At 49.1% G+C, this 22779-nt stretch overlaps 1 protein-coding gene across 2 annotated transcripts; it reads right to left on the bottom strand.

Moving 5' to 3' along the window:
- Positions 1-1862: 1862 nt before the first annotated feature.
- Positions 1863-21463, bottom strand: LOC102445332 (putative mitochondrial transporter UCP3). Of its 2 annotated transcripts, XR_012900812.1 has the most exons (8): positions 21337-21463; positions 18907-19129; positions 16080-16290; positions 14790-14987; positions 9995-10096; positions 7921-8101; positions 5429-5952; positions 1863-3718 (listed from the first exon to the last, which is right to left on the bottom strand). XR_012900812.1 is itself a non-coding variant. In XM_075919587.1 (7 exons), the coding sequence occupies exons 2-7, from the start codon at positions 19030-19032 to the stop codon at positions 5838-5840; spliced, it is 933 nt and encodes a 310-aa protein (XP_075775702.1). In that variant the 5' UTR covers positions 19033-19129; positions 21337-21463; the 3' UTR covers positions 3736-5837. The 2 variants fall into 2 exon arrangements, 1 of the variants encoding a protein (XP_075775702.1); XM_075919587.1 differs by lacking the exon at positions 1863-3718 and having other exon boundaries at positions 3736-5952.
- Between the last annotated feature and the right edge of the window lie 1316 nt (positions 21464-22779).

A 22779-nucleotide genomic window follows, 5' to 3' on the forward strand; every position in this document is an offset into this window, starting at 1 on the left:
GGTGCTAAAGCAGTTTCCTGCCTGTCCTGGCACTACAGACTGCGCTGAGCCCCAGAAGTGGCCAGCAACAGGCCTGGCTCTCATAGTGGGTGCGTGGGAGAACACAGCGGTCTGTGCACTGCCCCTGCCCTGAGCACTAGCTCTGCTTTCCCATTGGCTGGGAACCTGCTGCTGGCTGCTTCTGGGGTGCAGTATGGTAGCTCCCCCACTGCACCACTCGAGGTAAGCCCCTCCTGCCCCAGCCCTGACCCCCCTCCCCAAAGCCAGAGCCCCCTCCTACATACAGCCCAAAGCTCTCCTCAGCCCCATCCCGAAGCACACACTCCTGTCACATTATGTTGGGTCGCGAGCATCAACAATTTTCTTCCACAGGGTCATGAGAAAAATAGTTTGAAAACCACTGCTGTAATCAGTTTGAGTGCCTTAGCTGCATTCCCAACGTTGGCCTTTCCAGCCTGTTGTTAAGAACTGTAGCAACCATTTTCATTCCCCGAATCCTCAAAAAATGATCCAGTCATGGGCATGCTCCAAGCTAGCAGCCACAGTCCTATGAAATAGCCTGTCAATACACTGCAACCTCAGGATGCGATGAGCGGGATAAAACGAGCTGGAGTTTTCTGGCTCATGAATAGGCAGTGTCCAGGTGAATAATACTGACTTAAGGGCTCAGGGAGTCTGGGACTTGACACTGAACAGCTCACAGAGATGAATAAGGAGTGTTCTCGTTTGATTCTCTTTCCTGAGTGTGGTTTAAAGTAAAAGGTTTGGAAATGTGGTTAGCCCCAGGGAGGCGCAGAAACAGGCAAACTATTACTAAATATCTTTTAAACTTTTATTAAAGGGCTTCTACGTATAAATTGTGATTTTATCAATTTCTTACATACGTAGGCACCAAATAATTATTAGATTGATCAATAAGAAAAATGCAATACAGTAAAGAAAATTCCTTGAAGTTTCTCTAAATCCCAATAGTTGTTAACAAGGGACTAGGGATTATTAACAGTTACATTTGCATCAGTGTTTCTGATAAGACTAATCATTTATCTAAAACTTTTAACACTACTACTTAACAATACCTCTAAACAATTTCAGATAACAATACTTACATTTAACAGACACACAAACTACAACAATAACAACATATTTGGTAGTCGTTATGTTTGGTATACGTTATGCTCTACAGGAACTCGTTTGGTTCGGCGAGCGGGAGGTGGCCCTCGGGTGATCAGTCCTTGGACCTGGCTCATATTCTGCCATCCAATGTTTATTCGGGATTCCTCAATTTGATACAGGAGGGGAAGCTGTTTTATAGAGAAAGCTTTTGCCCACTTTTTGTGATAGACTAGCAGACCCTGTCTGTTAAGTGACAGGAGTAAGGGGGTGAGATGGTTTCCTGTTTTTCCTTTCTGCCTTATTGGGCATGCCACAACCAGCACGAACTATACATGAACTTTTGGGTCTGGTTTTGGTTCCTGTTCGTCGCTGATCTTTAAGTTACATAGTGTAAGGTTTTTCATCAAGGGGAAGTTGACCTTTTGCTTGGATGACAATACGCACGAGAGGCCTGGCCAGCAAAGAGCCTGCTTCCATACTGAGCCACAGAAAGGCAGTGGTTCCAGTGGCTACACTTAACGGTTCCCTTTACAACCAAGAGACAACATGTAGGCTATGTCTACACTGGCATGATTTTTAAAGTTTTCCGTTAAAAGCATTTTCGGAAAAGCACATCTAGATTGGCAGGACGCTTTTCCGGAAAAGCACTTTTTGTGGAGAAGCGTCCGTGGCCAATCTAGACGCGCTTTTCCGCAAAAAAGCCCCGATCGCCATTTTCACGATCGGGGCTTTTTTGCGGAAAACAGTACTGTGCTGTCTACACTGGCCCTTTTGCGCAAAAGTCTTTCGGAAAAAGACTTTTGCCCAAACGGGAGCAGTATAGTATTTCCGGAAAAATCACTGATGATCTTACATGAGATCGTCAGTGCTTTTCCGGAAATTCAAGCGGCCAGTGTAGACAGCTGGCAAGTTTTTCTGGAAAAGCAGCTGATTTTCTGGAAAAACTTGCCAGTCTAGACACAGCCGTAAAGTTTGATGTCATAGAAACCAGGAGATGGGAACCCCTCTGGAGCATTCTAGCTTCTTTTGCCTCCTCCTTAGAATTCAGGTAGCCTCTCTGCCCGGATTCATTGAGGAATGTTGGATTGGAAGGTTACTCAATCGTGGCTTAGCATAGGCAAGGACTAGCTGACTTCTCGTCACCCTTTCCAGCCGCACAATGCTCTGCAAAGCTGGCCTTAAGCAGAGTTGGGATAAGCTCCAAGAAGGAGCCTTTTTAAAGGGAGGAAATTAAAGGGTTTGCATTGGAACACCTGGCAAAGTGCAGCAGAGAGAGAGAGACTTCAAAAAACAGGAGACACTTTAAAAAATGAGGGAATCTCTCTCCACTTGAATTCCACAAATGGGTGGAAATGGGGGTAAATATTGTATTTTATTAATATCAACATAACTGACTAAATGGGGCCTGTGTTTTGTGTAGTCTTGCCTTAATCTTTGTATTCATGCCCATCAGTGTGAAAGAAGCTATTTGCATCTATATTTGCATGTATATGCAACCACACTTAAGTTGCAGCCCTCGGCATGTGCTGTGAGTATCATTGTGGCCCCCGGGGCTTGCAAAGTTGAGTAGCCCTGATTTAAGGAATAGTCCATGCTTAGTGTAAAGTTATACCAGCATAGCTACATCAGTCAGGACCCAAGGTATAAAGAAAACACCCTGACTAGCCTACCTATGCCAACTTAACCCTCAATGTAGATGCAGCTCTTTGGGAACAGAAGAATTCTTCTGTTGGCATAACTAATATCATGCTGGGAAGAGATGTTCCTACACCAACGGAAAACCTCCATCTGGTGGTGTAGGCTGCATCTGCACCTGAGGCTGCGCTGGGCTAATCTTTCTGAGTTAATGAATTTCAGTGCTTTTTAAGAGCATAGGGCACTGGCTGTGGCTACAGAAGAGCTGTGCACAGCCTTGTGCAGCAAATCAACACAGAGGATGCAGCATGTATCCCCCTCGGGCCTTGAGGATGCATCATAGAATCATAGAAAATTAGAGTTTGAAGAGACCTCAGAGGTCACCTAGTCCAACCCCCTATCCAAAGCAGGACCACCCCCAACTCAATCCATTCCAGGTAAGTGCTGCATGCACCTTGTACAGACTGTGGTGATTTTCACTCTGTGCTGCGGGCTCTGAGTTAGCACTGCTGCTTGATGTAGCTCAGGCCGGCGGTTCAGATCTGCAGAGCCCTGGATCCTTTGGGATGCCATTGACTGTAACTTGTCCATCTCGGAGGGGTGCAGAATGAGCTGGCCCTTCTAGGATTCAAGTCTTGGGATCGTTTGGGTTTTCAACACAGGCCTTTTGGCCTGGGCCAGGAAAAAGAGAGTGAGAACTAAATCTGCCAAGGAAATGACAGGAGACCTGCAGAGAGATACTATGGGAGCAGTTTGTGCTTTTATTAGTAATGGCTGCCGGTGGTTAATAACAGCGATACAACTTAATGAGCGCTATTCCCCAGCGACATGAGTGATCCACTCGGGGCGGGCAATGCTCCTTTAATAATCCCTTCTCAGCGCAGCTCCGGGACATTCGTGAGTTTGCACTGCAGGCAGCTCAGCTGATAGGTCGGTATCCTGCTGCAGATCCATCTGTGGGTGGTCAGCTCTGCGGAAGAGAGAAAGGAACTAAAGTTACCTGTGTTTTGGTAGGTGTTTCTTTTGCCTTGTTTTTCTATTGCATCTTCCCAGCTCTTCAGCTGTTCTGGCTGCATCCTACAGAGACCAGAGATGGAAAAGACCCGACAGGTCTTAGCTGGTTGATCCTTTCACTGGGTTTGTTTCCTAAAGTCCATTCAGTGTGTAAGCCAATCAACCGTCTTGGCTACACTGGAAAGGATTTGTCAGTATAGCTGTGCAAGCAGAAACCCTCCCAGTGGAGATGTAGCTAAGACCAGTAAGGGTCTTTTCCCTATACACTTTTTACCTGCTCCCCAAGCAAAATCAACTATACTAGCCACTGGACTTTTTTGCTAATAAAATTCTCTGCACGGGGACTTCTGCTGAGCCGTGTTTTTTTCCCTCACTCGTAGACCAGCTCTACATAACAGACTTTTGCCAGCATAGCTGTGTCGGGCAGGGGTGTGATGAGGTGGGATCTGTAACTGACACAACAGTGCCAACAAAAATCACTAGACGCTGTCAGACTGGGCAAAACTGTGCTTTTGCTGGAATAGCCCGTTTTGCTGGGAGGAGAGCTGGGGGCGCTGGAATAAGCTATGCTCCCAAGGCACAATTTTGCTGTTATAAGTTGCCTCTACATTAAGAACGCTTTGCTGGTCTAGTACACACTTTGCTGAGCTAGTACTGCGGCTGGTAAAGCCCTGTGTTGACCTGGCCCTATGTATTTAGTTCTGCCAGCAATGCTTCTACGTGTAGACCAGGTCTACCTGTAAACAACTTGAAAGATGGGACTTCCACCACTTGAGCCAGTCTTGACCTCACTGTTAGGAAACCTTTCCTGATTTCCCTCCTATGTTTCCCGTTGTTTCATACTCAGTTACATACCCCTCTCAGACCACCCCTACCAAATCATCTCTCTTGGTGATATCGAGTTCTTGCCCCCCCCGCCGCCTCATCACAGAAGCATCACTACAGCCCTATGAGGCTAGGGAAGAATTATCCCTGCATCTGTGGCAGAACAAGGAATTGAACCCTCTGTTAAATCTCATTATGTTATTTCTTTCAATATAATTTTTCCTGCTAGATTTTTAGGTCTTTTTTTTCCAAAATAAGTTTTTGATAAAACTCCAAATTGTTGAAAAAAACAGATTTTTTTTTTTGCACAAATCTCCATTTCTTCAACAAAGTTTAGATGGAATTTTTTGACTATTTCTGCCCATGCACCTAGTGTAATTTCCTTTGGGATATTTCTCTGTCCTTGCTGCTTGCTAGAAAACTTAAAAAAGAAACAAGCACAAAATGATCCAAAAAATAGCCCAACTTAGAGGGAGTAAGGGTAGAGAGCAGTGTGGGGGCAGGGTTTATATCATCGTGCAAGGCAGGAGGCGGAGCATAGACCATGATGCATGGTCCAAGAAAATAAAAAACCTGGGGAAAAAGTGGCCCCCAGAGTTGAGCAGAAAAACCCACAGGCCACACAACTGGATAAAGAACCCACCAAATAGTAATAAACTAAGCCAAAAGTCACATACTTTGATTGCTTTGGCAATTTCCTCCCTATTTACTATCACTCATGTTCATTCAGGGGGCTATTTACTCCCTCTAAAGATATTCAATAAGACCAAACCTAAGCCCTGTGCCTCCCTGTCATATTGTTCTCCCCTCCCCAGAAGCGTTCTTTGCCCTTTATCCTTACCCTTGGATTATGATCTGGTTTCCTGCCCACATGGCAGCACCTGGGCCCAAGGGCATTCGAAGAGCTCAGAGGCCACGTCGAAAGCTTTACTACAGTTTGGATTCCCTGAAGGTTTTGCTTTTTCAAGTCCCTTTTCATTGCTTCAATATCATGCATCCCTTGGCCATGTTTAAATACTGTAATTTGCTTTGGCATCACGTCAACCCTGACCAGTGGGTTTTGAAAAGCCAGCTGTCTGCAGACAGTCCACCCTAAGCTGCATCTCCCCATCTCAGCAGCAGTGAGCGCATGTCTCTGTCAAAGTCCAGTAGTGAGAGCTGGCTCTGCAAGCTTTCCTGGGAAGCGGGGGGAATCCACGGGGTCCCCCAAGCTGTCCTCTGTCATCTCATCCCAGAGACCTCCCTGGGGCTTAGGATGGAGACGTCCACGCCTCCTGGGCCAGCATCATGGCGCGTTTCAGCTGCTCGTAGGTCACAAACATCACCACGTTCCAGGAGCCCAGTCGTAGGAATGAGGGAATGAACCTAGAGCGAGAGGGGACAACAGTGCAGAGGCTGAAGACTTCATGCCCCTGGCAGCCAGCAATAAGGTGGCCCAGATTCACCAAAGGCACCAGACTTCCTCTGATTTAGTGGAAGTCAGGTACCTCTAGACCAGCGGTCTCAAACCCAATTTACCTTAGGGCCAGTGCCAGTCCTCAGACCCTTCTGGGAGGCTGCGTACGGGCTGCTGGCATGGCCCATACACAGCCAACGTTAAAGCGCTGCCATGGCAACACTTTAATATTGCTGCGGTGAAAGGCTGGTTCGGGGGGGTCTGGTCCCTGGCTCCGCCCCTTCCTGAGGCCACACCCTTCCGGGTGCCCAGAACCCCCTCTCCCACTGTGCCCAGGAGGACCCTGGCATACTAGCCAATAAGTCTGTTCACTTAGTTTCACCCCTGCTAGGGACTAAGGATGTAAAATCTGGTTTAACTGATTAAACATAATGTTTAACTGGTTAACCGATTAAAGAGGGGAAAGTGTGTGTGGGGGGGGCAGCATCTTCCCTAATGCTGACAGGGATTGCTCCGGCTGGGCTGGAGCGCCCCCCACTCACAGCAGGCCCCACGGAGTTGGAGATGTCTGCAGTGGAGGGAGCTGCTCCAGCCCAAGCCTCACCTGTTAACCTAGGGGTGGGCAATAATTTTTTACCTGGGGCCATTTCATGATTTTTTGAAGCGGCCCTGGGCCGCACTGGAAGGGGCGGGGCCTCAGGCAGAAAGGGTGGGGCCAGGACACTTCCTTGCTTCCCCACCCACAGACCTGATTGGTCTGGCAGTGGGGGAGCGAGTGAAGTGCCCCGCTCCAGAGATTCCCCCTAGGCACCCAGGCCCCTGGGGTGGGAGGAGACTTGGCGCACTTCCCCTTCTGTCCCCAAGCCAATCAGGGTTTGGGGGTGGAGAGGGGAGCATGTGAAGTCTCCTGCTTCTGCTGCACCCTCCTTGCAGGGTGGGGGCAAGGTGAAGGAAACTTCATGTGCTTCCCACCACCCCCAGGACCTGATGGCCTGGGGGCTGGGGAGTGGCAGGGCCTCTGCGAGCTGGATCAACTCACTTGATGGGCCGGATCCGGCCTGCGGAGGCCCTTTTGCTCACCCCTGTGTTAACCATTCACATCCCTACTAGGGACAAACAGACAGAGGGCTTGGGGATAAATAGCCTGGTTACAAACTGGCTCAGGGTCTTCTTCCTGATCCCACAAACAGACAGGACCCCTAGTCCCCAGAGGGCCCCAATCCTTCAGGGAGGGCTGGACCTACTGAGCACTTGTTCTGCACTAAAGCTGTGATGAGCTAGAATCCCCAAGGAAGCCCCCTGGGTGGGGCCTGGAAGGGCTGCGCGGGCCAGAACCCAGGTGAGGAATGGGGTGGATCTCTGCTGAGCGTGCGTGCAGGTTCTTTTCTGGTTTTTAACGTGGTTTCTCTGTAGCGCGTTCACCTTGAGATAAATTAGCCCTGCCCAGAAAGAGCAGTGGGGTGTCTATACCAGGGGGCCATCACACTGCTAACCCTCTCTGATGAGAAAGCAAGTGGGCTGGGAATAGCACAGTGAAGGCAGGGCACTGCTCAGCCTGGAGATGCTCCAGGCAGAAGAGAGATGTGTGTCTCCACCCAGGAGAGCCAGGAGCCTCAGAACAGCCCCTGCTGGACTTGGACATGAACTAGAGGTGGAGTTGCCCTGCCCTGTGACACTTTTCACCTCAGAAAATCTCAGGACCAAGGACCGACCCCATCATTAGAGGCCACTTTGGACAATCTGGCCCAACATTGACTTGTCCGTGGTCACATGAGCTGGTGGCAGAGCGAGGAGCAGCACCCCGGTCTCCTGACTCTCAGCCCAGTGGTCAGTCCACTGTCAGTGTCCTCCATAGCCTGGTCACGTGAACACACACACTGCTCCTTGAATAGGTCATCAGCCTGGTATAGGTCTGGATAGTTTTGTAGCAGTCTCACCCCTTGTAAAACGCAGTGGGTCCTTCCAGGATCACCATGGTGAGCATACAGTTCAAAGCATTTCTGTACTGGCCGGGGGTGGAATTCATGTATCTCGTCTTCACAACATCAACAGGCGAAGCCACCACTGTAGCGCAGAACCCAGCTCCGAAAGCAGCGACGAAATGGCAAGGAAAAGTGTCTGGGTGGGAAATGGGTAAATAAGCTTTAGGGTTTGGGACAAAGGAATTTTCCACTTCAAATGGGATCGGCACTTCAGTGCCATGAACAGCTAGAGAGCTTCCCCCCCGAGGGCCTCCGCTGATAACCCAATCCTCTCCCCCAGAGATTAGTAAGTAGCTACACAGGGGAAACTGAGGCATGGGAGGCTTGATACTGACTTTGGGATGTCCACTTTGAGATTCTTAGGGGCCTGCTTTTCAAAGCTACAGAGCCATGTGTCATGCCAGTTCATTCGGGGGAGCTGCAAGGTCTCAGTTGTCGAAGCAAAAACACGCTCCTCTCTGTTTAGGCAGCTAACAAACAGATAGCTTTATTGATCAGTAAAGCAAAGTGAGCCAAACGTGGTCCCAGCAAAGCCGGGCCCAGTAAGGCTGGCTAATGTAACCAATCCTAGTATCTTTATACCCTTGACCAAACAGCCTGACGTCAGGGCATCCAATTACAGAAATCATCAATTAAGCTAGGAAAAATAAAGCCTTATCAACAAGATGGCGGACAAGTACGAGGGAGTACCTCTCCTGTCTAAACCAGCTCAATTAACACATTCCAATAGCACATCTGTCTTGGCCTGGCACATGGGGTGATAGAAAGTTCACTCTGGTCTACGTGCAAAGGGAGAAAGCTGAAATGGTTTCTGTTATACAAGATAGCTTCTAGCTAAACATAAAATGGTTTCTACAGCTTCTACACAGTGCTCTTGAAAATCAGGCCCAAGATACTGAAAGCTGGATGGCTCAGAACCGAAATACTTAAAATCAATGAAAATTCTGAAAATTTAGCCCAAGCACCAGGTCTGAAAAGGGATTTAGGCATCAAGTGGGATTGTCCAAAGTGTTTAAGCATCTAACACCCAGTGAGAGTTTTTGGCAATCCAACTAGGTGCCTATCTGCCCATTTAGGTGCCTGAATCCCTTTGAAAATCTGGCCCTAAGTGACTTGCCCAAGGTCAGGCAGGGAGTCTGTGGCAGAGTAGCAAACAGACCACAGGGCTTCTAAGGCCTAGTACTCTGTACTTGACCATCCTGACCTCCATGCTACTGAAACCTCTAGCTGATGTTTGAAGCCACGTTGGTAGCTGGCTCCAGCCCTTTTTTTGCCAGAGTGGGCACCACCCTTTGTGAAAGGCCATTTGCAGGGATGGGAACATTTTTTGGCCCAAGGGCCGCACATGGGTATGGAAATTGCATGGGGACCATGAATGCTCACAAAATTGGGGTTGGGGTGCAGGAGTGGGTGAGAGGTCTGGCTGGGGATGCAGGCTCGGGTGGGGCTAGGAATGAGGGGGTTGGAGTGCAGGAGGGTGCTCTGGGCTGGGACCCAGGAGTTCATAGGACAGGAGAGGGATCAGGGCTGAGGTAGGGGGTTGGGTGTGAGGAGACTCAGAGGTGCAGGCTCCAGACTGTGCTTGCCTCCTCAAGCAGCTCCCAGAAGCAGCAACATGTCTGCCGTCTGGCTGACTCCTACACTGAGGTGCATCCAGGTGGTTCTGTGCACCATTGGTTCCCAGCCAATGGGAGCTGCAGGGGCACTGCTTGGCGTGGGGAGCAGTGCACAGAGCTCTCTGGTTGACCCCACACGTAGGAGCCAGACAGAAGGGGAACATGCTGCTGCTTCCACGAGCCATGAGGAGAAAGGCAAGCGCCAGACACTGCTCCCCAGCAGGAGCTGGAGGACTGGATTAAAACAGCCAGCGGGTCGGCTGTGGAGCGCAAGCTGTAGTTTGTCCCCCCCTTTGCCACGAGGGGAAGAGAAGCTGTGGAGAGGGCTAGAGAGACAGAGCTCTACCCAACAGGCATCCCAGATGGAAAGGATGAAGGGAGGACGCCCTCCCTCACTGCAGGCCCCTCCTCACCTGTCATTAGCTGAGATTTCAGCAGCATCTCCTTGAGGATATCGTAGGTAACCATCTCTCCGCAGTTCACAATGGCGTTGCGGGTGATGTTGGGTAAGGTCCCTGTGGCAAAGGATGGTTAGAGAGTGGCGGTGACCATATGAGATGACACCCCTGAAAGCAGAGCTGGGTGGGTGAAGCTCATGACTGGATTCTTATGACTCGTGTTTGTTACACGTGTGCCCAAAGGCGTCTGCCGAGTACCTGGAGTTCTGTGGGAGCAGGATTTTCAGGGATGAGGAGAATACTTGGCATTTATATTGCATTATGCATTCACAGTGGACAGGCCCACTGTAGGGGTGGGGGAAGGGCAAAGGAAGAAGTTGTCCTTGGGCCTGGTGATTCAGAGGTGACCAGGGCTCCCAGCCACCGACACCGCAACTGAGAGCCCCGGGCCCTTTAAATTACCACTAGAGTACTGTGTGGCATGCTCCAGGCAGCTGTGAGGACTGGAGGGCGGGGAGGGTGTGCTGGATGCTGGGTGGCACAGAGGGCTGGCTGCCCCGGTCCCACCCCTTCCACCCAAGGCCCCACCCATACCAAGAGCACAAAGCCAACCCCCACCAACCTTGCCCAGGGCCAGCGCAGGCTGTCGGTTCCCCTGACAGCGATCAAAACACTTTACAAAAGTGGCCAAACCTCACTATCCCCATTATAGCGCAGGGGATGGCGAAGCCCAGAGCTACGCAGTAATTCAATGGCAGAGCAAGCCATGGAAACCGAGACTGAGACTGGTCCTGGGCTCTGGTAGATCACAGTTCTCTCTCTCCCGACTGTGCCTGGCAGCAAAGCACAGAAGGAAATGGGGAGACAGGAAGTGACGAGGCAAATCTGTCTATTGCAGGGGTGTGGGCTGGCGATGAACTTCTAGGATCTAAGAGGGAAAGGAACATTCCTTCTTGCCCTGAATGGGCCTTTCCCTCAGTCGCTCACAACTGAGCGGGGATGCTAATGATAATTTTTCTGTCAACATTGTTGATTTAATTCCTGATCATTTGGGCAGAGGCATCCCACTATTCTGGGGTCTGAGGCTGTGGGCAGGGCCTGCATAGAGAACATAAGAAAGGCCAGACTGGGTCAGACCAAAGATCCATCCAGCCCAGTATCCTGTCTGCCGACAGTGGCCAATGCCAGATGCCCCAGAAGGAAATAACAGAACAGGGACTCATCAAGTGATCCCTCCCCTGTCACCAATTCCCAACTTCTGGCAAACAGAAGTTAAGGATACCATTCCTACCAGGGTTGCCAATCGCCAGTAAATTTACAGAAAGTCCGTAAAAAATTAGCCGAAATTGGACATGTCCATAAAGTCTAAAAAATGCAGGTGTCCGTAAATTTCATAAAAGTGCAATAAAATTTCAAAAAACAGCAATTATGCTATAGCAATTAAATTTCTTCTCTGCTGCTTCAGCCATTTTACTGCGGCGCAGTGGAAATGGGTTGTTTTAGTTGTTTATTTAGCTCAATGTTTGAGATGACATCACGTGAATCACGTGATCCACGTGATGTTATCATCTACATTATCCCGCCGAGTTAGCGTCGGCATATTGGCAATTTATGTAATTTAATATTGTTTACCGTTAAAGTTTAGAATGTCAAAATCTATGAGAAGAATTGATTGTGCCGAAGAGCAGGGTTCACCGAGCCGCGGTGAGCCCCGCTTGCATGCGCAGATTGCCCGAACCCGGCTCTTCCGGGTTGTAATCTACTCGCCTGTGGTGAGTAGATTACATAGATTGTTGAGCCCTGCTGAAGAGAATATGTCATCTTAATATAGTATAAAAATTATGTCCATAAAAAAATGTGTCTGTCCATAAATTTTTCCCATTTTGTCTGTAAATGAAATTTCTATGGATTGGGAACCCTGATTCTTACCCATCCTTGCTAACAGCCTTTGATGGACCTAACCACCATGAATTTACCTCTTTCTTTTTTTAACCCTGTTAAAGGCCTGGTCTTTACAACATCCTTTGGCAATGAGTTCCACAGGTTGTGCGCTGTGTGAAAAAATACTTCCTTTTGTTTGTTTTAAACTTGCTGCCTATTGGTTTCATTTTGTGATTCCCTATTCTTGAGTTATGAGGATTAAATAACACTTTCTTATCTACTTTCTCCACACCAGTCATGATTTTATAGACCTCTATCATATTCCCCCTTAGTCATCTCTTTTTCCAAGTGGGAAAGTCCTAGTCATTCCAATCTCTCCTCATATAGAAGCAGTTTCATACCCCTAATAATTTTTGTTGCTCTTTTCTGAGTCTTTTCCAAATCCTATACAGGCAGTCCCCGGATTACGTACAAGATAGGGACTGTAGGTTTGTTCTTAAGTTGAATTTGTATGTAAGTCGGAACTGGTACATATTGTAGGGGAAACTCTAGCCAAACATTTCTTCAGAGCTCAGTTTTATTCTCCCACACCTCACTTCCCTCAGTCCTTTATTCTCAAGCTGAGGTGTCTGCTGAGAAAAGCCACTCCGTGTCTCCCTGGTCTGCTGGGGGGGGAGGGGGGCGCTAGCTTTGCGTCTCCCTGGTCTGCTGGGTGGAAGCAGCTAGTGCGGGGTTGCCTCACCCTGTTTGTAAGTAGGGATCCGATGTAAGTCGGATCCATGTAACCCGGGGACTGCCTGTATATCCTTTTTGAGATGAGGAGACCATATCTGCATGTAGTACTCAAGATGTGGGTGTGCTCTGGCTTTATATAGAGGCAAGATGCTTTCATCTTATTATCTTTCTCTTTCCTAATGATTCCCAACATTCTGCTTGCTTTTTTGACTGCCATTGCACATTGAGTGGATGATGTCCGAGTGGTAACAGCTAATTTAGACCCCATTATTTTATATGTATAAGGTGAGATTATGTTTTTCAATGTATTTAACAACATTGAATTTCATCTTCCATTTTGTTGCCCAGTCACCTAGTTTTGTGAGATCCTTTTGTAACTCTTCACAATATACTTTGGACTTTATTATCTTGAGTAGTCTTGTATCATCTGCAAAATTTGCCACCTCTCTGTTTACTCCTTTTTCCAGACAATTTATGAATACGTTGAATAGGACTGGTTCCAGGTCAGACCCTTGTGGGACCCCACTAGTTACCTCTCTCCATTTCAAAAACTGATCATTCATTCCTACCCTTTGTTTCCTGTCTTTTAACCAGTTATTGATCCATGAGAGGACTTTCCCTCTTATCTCATGACGGATTACTTTGACTAATGAGCTTTTGGTGTGAGAACTTGTTAAAGGCTTTCTGAAAAGTCTAAGTACACTATATCCACTGGATCCCCTTGTTCACATACTTGTTGACCCTCTCAAAAAACATATTGGAGAGACATGATTTCCATTTACACAACCCATGTTGACTCTTATTTATGAATAGTAATAGAGAGGTAGCCATGTTAGTCTGATCTTGCTAAAACAAAAGGAAAAACTATGTAGCACTTTAAAGTCTAACAAGATGGTTTATTAGATGATGAGCTTTCGTGAGCCAGACCCACTTCCTCAGATCATATTCTGGAAGAGAATTGGCATGACCAAAGGAATTCATTGTATTCCTTTGGTATATATGGTCATGCCGATTCTCTTCCAGAATATGATCTGAGGAAGTGGGTCTGGCTCACGAAAGCTCATCATCTAATAAACCATCTTGTTCGACTTTAAAGTGCTACATAGTTTTTCCTTTTGCCCCAACAAACGATGTTATCTATATACCTAGCAATTATGTTCTTTATTATAGTTTCAACCAGAATGCCCGGTACAGAGGTCAGGTTTACTGCCCTGCAATTGCCAGGATTGGCTCCTGAGCCTTACTGAAAAATTGGTGTCACATTTGCTATCTTCCAGTCATCTGGTACAGAGATTGATTTCAATGATAGGTTACAAACCGTAGTGAGTAGTTCTGCAATTTCTCATTTGAGTTCCTTCAGAACTCTTGGGTGAATCTCATCTGGTCCCAGTGACTTATTACTGTTTAGTTTATTGCTTTGTCCAAAACCTTGTCTAATGACACCTCAATCTGGGACGCAGCCTCAGATTTGTCTCCTAAAAACAGTGGTTTAGATGTGGGAATCTCCTGAACACCCCAGTCCCTGTTTTTCTGACCAACCAGAGCCCTTGTTCAGGAGGAAGACAGTGTTTTGGTCGGGTCTGTGTCGAGTTGTGATCTGCCCTTTGCAGCGTAACAGCATGTTCACCGTGGCTCATGCTACAAAGAGTCATTCTGGGAAATGTGTCCCCCTCTCTTCCTTCCCCTTAAAATTCCTGCATGGTGGTTTCAAATCCAGCAGCCAGTGCTGAGGCAGGACGAGGTGAAGAACCACTCAGATCCTATTTTAAGCCCTCTTAAGACTGCCCTGCCTGTAAGGCTGCCCAGTCCCAGGAGAGAGCAGGAGCAGGCTTGCCTCCCGCTCTGCCGGAGCAGACATGGGGACAGAGTAGGCCAGGAAGGGAATGCCGAGTGGTCACACAGACTTGCTGTCAGTATGGACCCTTTGAAACCAACTGGCTCTGTCCTCCAGGGTTAGCCAGAGAGGCCAGAGCTGAATTCTGTTAGCCGGGCTTGCTCTGTTCATCGCAGCATCAAACAGGTTAATCTATTGAGCACTAAGTGCCAAGGGAATTAGGGGCCTAAACACCCTGGAGATCCCCGTCTAGATTCTAAACTAGTGCAATTTGGTGCAGCTCCATGGACTGGCCCCAGTGGAGTGACGCCGATTTACACCAGCTGGCGATCACTCTGGGAGGCGCGCTCGCTCCTGTACCTTTCCAGAGGCCTCTGACCCCTTCCTCCTTGGCGATGGTCCTGTAGGCATCCACAGTCCCGTTGTATTTCTTGGTTCCATCCGTCAGCCTCACGTGTGCTTGGAATCGCACCTTGACCACGTCGGTTGGCTGGGCACACGTCACTGCCATGGCGCCGGTGGTGCAGCCAGCCAGCAGCCGGGTGAGGATGCTGGCATCTGCATGGGAGTGAATGAAGCGGGTAGCAAGCTCCAGCCTGTCTCTCGAGCGATGGCCACCTGGCTATGCACAGAGCTGGGTTTTTCTCAGCCTCCCCACCAAACCAGGGCACTTTTCACCTGCCTCGCTAGGACTGTGAGCACCTCCCCTGTATCCAGCCCTGCGGCCGCAGGCCAAGGTGAACTCCCTGCGTGGCCCTGGGGAAGTCACGTACCCTGACTTTTCAGGTCATCTCTAGTTTGGGGGTTGGCCTCAGTTTTCTGGGAGTCCCACTTTTCACCCACTGGGTCAGGTTTTTCGAGGTGCTGAACAGTACTGGAAAAAGTCACTGCCAGGAGGCTGTGGGTAGGGTAAGAGAAGACCCTGCTCGCCTTGTCCCATGACAGCCTCCCTTTTAAGCCACCGACACTGGCTTAGGCCCGCCCACACTGATCCAGCTGCAGACTCAAAGGGAGGGAACCAATGGTCGCACAGGTGGGTCTAAAACAGTGTTTCTTAAACTTTTTAAGACCAAGGGACACCAAACAATACTTTTTTTAAAAATGAGTAACACCAAAGATTTTTTGTTGAGCAAAAAAAAAAAAAGTCGCCTGCCCCTGTAAGAGCGGCCATTTTGAACTCTGTTGTTCTCCACAGCACATCTCCGACTGCCGCAGAACACAATTTAAGAAACACTGGTCTAAAATGTAGCTTTGATATTGGAAGGACCCCAAGCTCTTTAAATCTGGTCTGGATTTTGGGGTCAGGGATGTCAATAAGACATCGAAGCATCTAATCACCCCCCAAAACAAGGGCTCAAACATCTAGCTTATCCGCACTCTGGGCACAGCGGGACCTGGGTGAAACTGGGAACGTACGTCTAGCACATTTACCCCATTCATAATTTGGGGTCTCAGGTTACTCAGCTCACTCTCAAGGCTGGTTGGCTGGATTTAGTACAAGGGGGGCAGAACCTGGACGGGTGTGAATCCCCGTCACTCCATGAATGGCGTTCTGCCGACGCCAATGGGCTGATTCACACCAGCAGAGGATGTGACCTGAACTAGAGGCGGGTGATGAGGCCTCTGGGGGTGTGGGGTGCCGGCACTCACTCTCCGATCCTGGAGCACTGTAGAACTGCTTCACCGAGTCGTACAGCCCGATGCGGATGGAAGCGAAGCTCATCTGACGCTGGAGCCCAGCCACCAGGCCATTGTACAGACTTGTGGGACCCTCCGTCTTCACCATGGTGGCGATGGTGCCCAGGACGCCTTTGTAGTGGATGGTCGCCATGCTCTTGGTTGGCTTGGATTCTCCCTGGATCTTCCAGACAGACAGACAAGCATTATTAGCAGCTGACCATTCAGTTAGAGCAGAGCTGGGTAAGATGCGGCCAGGGGGCCGAATCCAGCCCACCTAACACTTTGATCTGGCCCACGGGCTGCATCTGGCCACTTTCTATTCATATCCTGCTGCCTGTGCAACCGAATTTCCAGGCAATGGCTCAGGTAGCAGGATCCTATTTAAATGGCTCACAGCCCAGTGCTACTCTGGCAGGGGACGGAGCTGTGAGCTTTTTCAATAGCCACCAGCAATCCTGGCTGGCTGCCAGGCAACGCAGTAGCAGCAGGGCCAGGAACCACAAGCCCATTTCTGTGGTTTTAATTCAACGCCTCTGGCTCCAGACAACTCTGGGGGGAAGCTAGTTCCCAGCCCTGCCTCTTGTTCTCTGGGCCCCACCCCTTCCGGGAGAGGTGGGGTGGAGCTGGCCCATGAGCACATAGCAAAATTCATTAGGTGTCCTGTTCTCCCTCCCCTCCCCCGTGAAAATTATTGCCTACCCTTGAGTTAGAGCCTGATCAGGAAACCTTCATTTATGTGAGCCGCTCAAGTAAAGTTGCGCAGGATGAGTCAGGGTTTGCAGAGATGGGCCCTTAGCAAAGAGAATTTGTGACTGGGAAGCTCCGTTCCTAGTGGTTTGGGGCACGTACAGAGCTAGGAAGGTATTAGATCATTTATACAGTCAACCCGCAGATGTGTATTTGAGCGGTGAACTAGCTGCGAGGCTGCCATTGTGCCACACGTGCACATCAGCACCCAGCCAGCTGGACACCAAAGCACTGTGCACGAGATACGTCCTCACTTGGCTCACCCGGGAAATGCAGCTTTCTCTGGGGTGGAGCGTGGCAGCTGTTTACCCAGTCTATAGCAACGTGACAGGCCAGATCAAGTCAGGGACTGAAGAGGACTGCTGTACCCTGCTGAAAATGGTGGAGCACTAAGCCACCTCGATGTAATTATCAGTGATGTAACTTGGCCAAAACACAAGGCGGGAGGCTAAATTCACTCATGTTCCTAAAATGCTTTGCGAGCAGATGGTAAATGCTGTCCAGGATCCACGCAAAGAGGGTGAAATCCACTCTGGTGCAGGGATCAGCATAAGGCCTCTGTATTGCTTCAGCTCCACTCTGAGGGCTGGGGTCAACGCTCACAGGAACATCTGCTCCTCTTAAGCAGGCCCCTGGCCCAGACAACTCTGGGGGGAAGCTAGGGGCCTCTGCCAGGGGTGGGTTTCACTTCGAACTATAATCAAGTCATGTAAAAAGAGTGGTGTCTGGTGGCCTTTAATCACATTACAGGAAAAAAAAAACACCCTGCACTTGCTGGAAAAAATACTCTCGGGGCACCTGCAGCTCTGTGAAATCAAACCAGGTGTGTTAGATCCCATCCAACTCTGACTGGTGTCTAATGGGAGTTAGACTTACCCTTAAAGAAAACAAGGGAGGAGAAAATACCTCATCTTTTAGTATCATCTTGCAGATGCTACTAAACTGCTCAAGATAGTTAAGATCAAAGCAGACTGTGAAGATCTTCAAAAAGATCTCACCAAACTAAGTGATTGAGCAATAAAATGGCAAATGAAATGTAATGTTGTTAAATGTAAAGTAATGCACATCGGAAAAAATAATCCCAACTATACACACAAAATGATGGGGACTAATGTAACTGTTATCACTCAAGAGAGAGATCTTGGAGTCACTGTGAAGGGTTCTCTGAAAACATCCACTCAATGTGCAGCCTGTGGAACTCCTTGCCAGAGGAGGTTGTGAAGAGCAGGACTTTAACAGGGTTCAAAACAGAACTAGATAAATTCGTGGAGGCTAGGTCCATCAATGGCTATTAGCCAGGATGGGCAGGAATGGTGTCCCTAGTCTCCATTTGTCAGAGGCTGGAAATGAATACAGGGGAGGGATCATTTGATGATTCCCTGTTCTGTTAACACTCTCTGGGGCACCTGGCATTGGCCACTGTTGGCAGACCGGACACTGGGCTGGATGGACCTTTGGTCTGACCCAGTGTGGCAGTTCTTACGTTCGTCAGAAGTTGCTGGATTTGTGCAGTGATTTACTCTGAAAGGCCTTTCACTCAGCGTGAGAGACCGTGTGGTTAAGAGTCAGGACCTGGGAGCACCAGGCTCTGTTCTCAACTCTGCTGCTGACTTGCTACATGGCTCTGAAGAAATCTCTGTCTGTCTCGACTGTTGTCTGTCTCCAGGCTTGCCGACGCGGGAGGAGGAAGGGAAGGGCGCAATTGCACAGGGGCCTGGTGTTTCAAGGGGCCTGTGGCAATGGTGTGGAGCTGCAGGCCCCTTTGAAACACTGTAGGAGCGCTGCTCCAGGCACTTCTGACGGCTGGGGGGCAAGGGCCCAGCACCGTGCTTTGGGCAGCACTAAAGGCTGCCTGCCCTCAGCCCCACCCTTCTGCCCAAAGCTCTGCCCTTCTGGGGGGCACAGAACTGGGACCCCTCACACCTTGACCCTGGACCCGTGGGGGCTGTTGGCCCCGCTGACCGTCTCCCACTACACATCTATGCATTGTGCCTGACACAGCTGAGTCCCGGTAGCCTCGTACTAGAGTAATTCCAACAAGGACACCTACCTGCAGCCGGACTTTTGCAGTGTCCAAAGGGAAGGTGCAGAGGTCTGCTACGCAGGCTGCTGTTCCAGCGCCCAGAAACTTAACTGTGGCAGTTGGGGGGATGTCTGTGGGCTTCAGTCCAACCATTGCCTCCCCGGGTCAGCAGGAATCACAGTTCAGCAGACAGAGGCTCCTCTGGAAGCACCATTCCATGAGCGAAAGATGGACCCGCTGCGCTATTTGCCTTGGAAGAGATGAGTGGAGCAGTCACTATGGTAGGGCTCTCAAACCAGTAAAAAAATGGATCATGGAATGTTTTTAAAATGGCAGCTGATGGTGGTTTTAATCACACGGTCAAACCATCATAGAATTCCATTTATTTACTTATTCTGGATGGTTTCCACATTTTCAAATCTATTGATTTCAATGACAACACAGAATACGATGTGTACAGAATGGAACAGTGACAGAGGCCAAAGCCTGAAGGGGCATACAAAGGGTCAGCATATCTGGCTGGTAAATACCTTGCTACATGATCTACGAAAGTGCCACGACAATGCCTGTTTGCACTTCCAAGAGCCATTGCAAATAAGAAGCGAGCAGCTTTATCTCCTGTAAATGTAAACCAACCTTGTCTGTCAGAGATTGGCTGAACAAGAAGTGGGATTCAATGGATTTGTAGACTCTGACGTTTCACACTGTTTTGTTTGTGAGCGCAGTTAGGTATGAACAAATTCTACATTCGTAAGTTACGTGTCCACAATACAGAGCTTTCCCTGCGGCACTTGTAGGAGGCGAATTGAAAAATGCTATTTCTTTTGTTTCTCTTTTGTACAGTGCAAATATCTGTCACTAACAATAATACAAAGTGAGCACTGTAAACTTTGTTTTGTGATGGAATTCAAATCAATGTGTTTGAAAACGTAGGAAAATAATCAAAATATTTATAATAAATTTAAGTTGGGATTCTATTATTAAGAGTCTGATTAAGACTGATGAATGATTATTAATTTTAATCAAGTTAATTGATTTTGAGTTAATTGCTTGTATTAAGTGTAATTAACTGACAGCCCTAATATATATTAGGGCTGTCAATTTATATTATATATATAATGCCTCTCCAGATCTCAGTCCAATTGGTAATAATAGATGGATAAGGAGAAAAATATTTCACACCCATTTATCTACAACAGTGACTGATCATTGCTGAGTTCTTTAGAGTTTTCTATCTCAGCTACCTATATGCTGGATGGACTAGGAGAAGTTAGGATATCTCAGATACTACTGAGCTTAGGGACTTTTATGGCCCCTAGCACCATGGTAATACTCTTGAATGTAGTTAGCCTCATGACCCTGTGAGGCAGGGCAGGGCTACTAACCCCAATGTGCTAATAGGGAACAGAGAGGCAAGGTGATGCACCCAAGATCACACAAGAAGTCTGTGGCAGAGAAGTGATTGCTTCCCCTGCAGTTCTTCCCAAACCACATCCAGCATCCTAACCACTGACCCACCCATTTTGCTTCTTGTGGGGCTCACTGAAGGTTGGTATGGAGAAAGAGAATAGGGAAATGTTATTTACCCCTTCACGTCGCACAAGAGCCAAGGCTGCTCAATGAAATGAACAGGTAGCACGTTTAAAACAAACAAAAGGAAGTGCTACGTCCCAAAGGTAGGCTGGGATGCAAAGCCACACTCTGGGTATCCCTGGATTTCTGGCTGCCAGAGGCTAGGACTGGATGCTGGAGAATGGGTGATGGGTCACCTGCTCAGTTCAGTCCCTCTGGGGTGCCTGGCATTGGCCACTGTCGGAAGACAGGCTACTCGGTGAGATGGACCATGGCACTGATCCAGTCTGGTCAAGCTTGTGAAGCTCACAGGGCTGCTCTTGGGGGCAGCTCCCCTCCACACTAATGATACCAGCTCATTCTCATCACCACCCGGGCTCCGACACCCTCCTCTGACCTGGTTCCCGCAGCTACTGCTGCTGTAGCCAGCGAAAGCCTGGTGCAAGTTCCCCGCTGCCGGATGCAGGTGACTGTCAGCAGCAGGCTGCGCAGTGAGATGTGAAGACCAGTGTGGGCGTGGCTAAGGCCAGGGATGCCCTCGCTCCAAAGGTGACAGGCAGTGAGCACGGGACTACTGCCCAGGCTGCCTGGAGGGATGGGGTGCCGTGTTTGCCGGCAGCACGAACACTAAGCCTGGTCTGCCAGGCCCGGTCACTCCAGACCTGAACAAAGCCCCTCCAGAGCAATGGGCATCTCTCCATTGCCTCTAGCAGGCTGCGGAGCTGTAGATGGGAGCACGCCCTTCATCAGCCTCCACAGCGCATGGGCACAGGGCAGTCCCTGGGCAGACAGACCCAGCTGGAAACGGGCGAGGCGGCAGAGCCAGGCCTGCAGGGTTCGGCCCATTCTGAATAACCCCCGGCGACGCTGGCAGCACGGCCTTACCTTTGAGAAGCAGCAGGCTGAGCTCTCTCCTCCTTGCCCTCCTGTCAGCTGAGTGTCTTGGCGCCGTATTTATATCCCCCTCGCGGAGGGGCACAGGCTGAGGACAGATCATTTAACATCAACAGCCTCGATCTGGCCGGGGGTTTAAAATAGCTCGGAGAGGAGAAGTCATGAGACCCGGGTGTCTGTTAGGAAACTTCAGGCTGTTGCCCTGGCTCTGGAGGGGGCAGCTCCACAGAACATCTCGTGTTCAGAGCCCGCCCAGGCATCATTGCTAACCCCACTGCAGCTGCTCCGAGGCAGGGCCCTGGGGGTCCAGGCAAGGCCGAAGTGAGAGACGTGAGGGGGAACATGGTCTGAAGGGGCCAGAAGCAAGTGACAAAAGCAGCAGAATCAAGATGGATGTTTTTAAAAGCTCATATAGTCCCTTGCTGGGACTCGGAAGAGTGGCATTCAATTCTGCTTCAGTCACTGTCTGCGTGAGAGAGACCTGGGGCACGTCCCTGTGTCCCAGACACACAAAGGGAGGTTAGGCTCCATTCCATTGAAACGAGGGGAACTGCAGAGCCTAAATCCCTTTGTGGACTTTGGTGTTAGCCTCTCTTGCCTCAGTTTCCCTATCTGTGTAATGGGGATTAAAAACTTCCCTTTTCTGACCACTCTGCGCAGGGAGGGGTGTTGTGAGCATATGCTCTATTCTCTGTGAGGTGCTCATGCACTCACAGGTGTGGGCGGTACAGGAATCCAGCCAGCACATCCAAACAACCCCTTGCAATTAGTTCCATTGGGAACCTGAGTTAGCTGCAGAGGCAGGGTGCATGTATCTAAAGTATACCCCCTTGTGCACCACTCCTGGATTTGTATCGTTCTGTAACTTTAGTTTTTGGACGGCTCGATTTGGGGCTGAGCATCACCGATGCACCTTAGGCTATACATTCTGGGTTTGTGTATAATGACCATCCACCACTTCTTGCCCCTCCCCCAAAGTGCAGTTTTATCCAAACCCTATTCTTATTAGGCAGCTGATACCATTAAAACCCCCAATAAAACTTCTTTGTTTGGTTTAAACTTTCTTCTGTGATCGTTGCAGCCCAACCATTGCAGCCTTGTGCTAGGGTATGAACTCCAGGAAGGGAGACGAATTACCCAAGTGAAACTGACCTGCCTGTTTCTCTGCTGGAGCTTAATGGAATGCAAACAACAGAAACAGCTGGGCTCCTGGTTCTGACAAGCCTGAAGAGTCAGGTGGGGAACTGATTGCACAAGAACAAATGGGGATAAACTGGCCACAACTAACTTAAGGTTGGAAATTAGAAGGCTTCTAACCATCAAAGGAGTGAGGGTCCACAGTAGCCCTCCCCGTCATAGGAGCAGTGAGGGGCAAACAACCAAACTAGTGTTAAGATACAGTGTGATCAGTTTATGAATGGGATGATGTGATGG

The sequence above is a fragment of the Pelodiscus sinensis genome, chromosome 1 (genome assembly GCF_049634645.1).
Source record: "Pelodiscus sinensis isolate JC-2024 chromosome 1, ASM4963464v1, whole genome shotgun sequence".
Taxonomy (NCBI): Eukaryota; Metazoa; Chordata; order Testudines; family Trionychidae; genus Pelodiscus; species Pelodiscus sinensis.

Excerpts from the sequence above, each read along its gene's own strand:
- LOC102445332 (XM_075919587.1), bottom strand. The coding sequence starts at position 19,032 with ATGGTTGGACTGAAGCCCACAGACATCCCCCCAACTGCCACAGTTAAG. Across the intron at positions 16,291-18,906 it reads CTGCAAAAGTCCGGCTGCAG|ATCCAGGGAGAATCCAAGCC; the intron begins GTAGGTGTCCTT and ends TCTGTCTGGAAG. Across the intron at positions 14,988-16,079 it reads CAGTGCTCCAGGATCGGAGA|ATGCCAGCATCCTCACCCGG; the intron begins GTGAGTGCCGGC and ends ACTCCCATGCAG.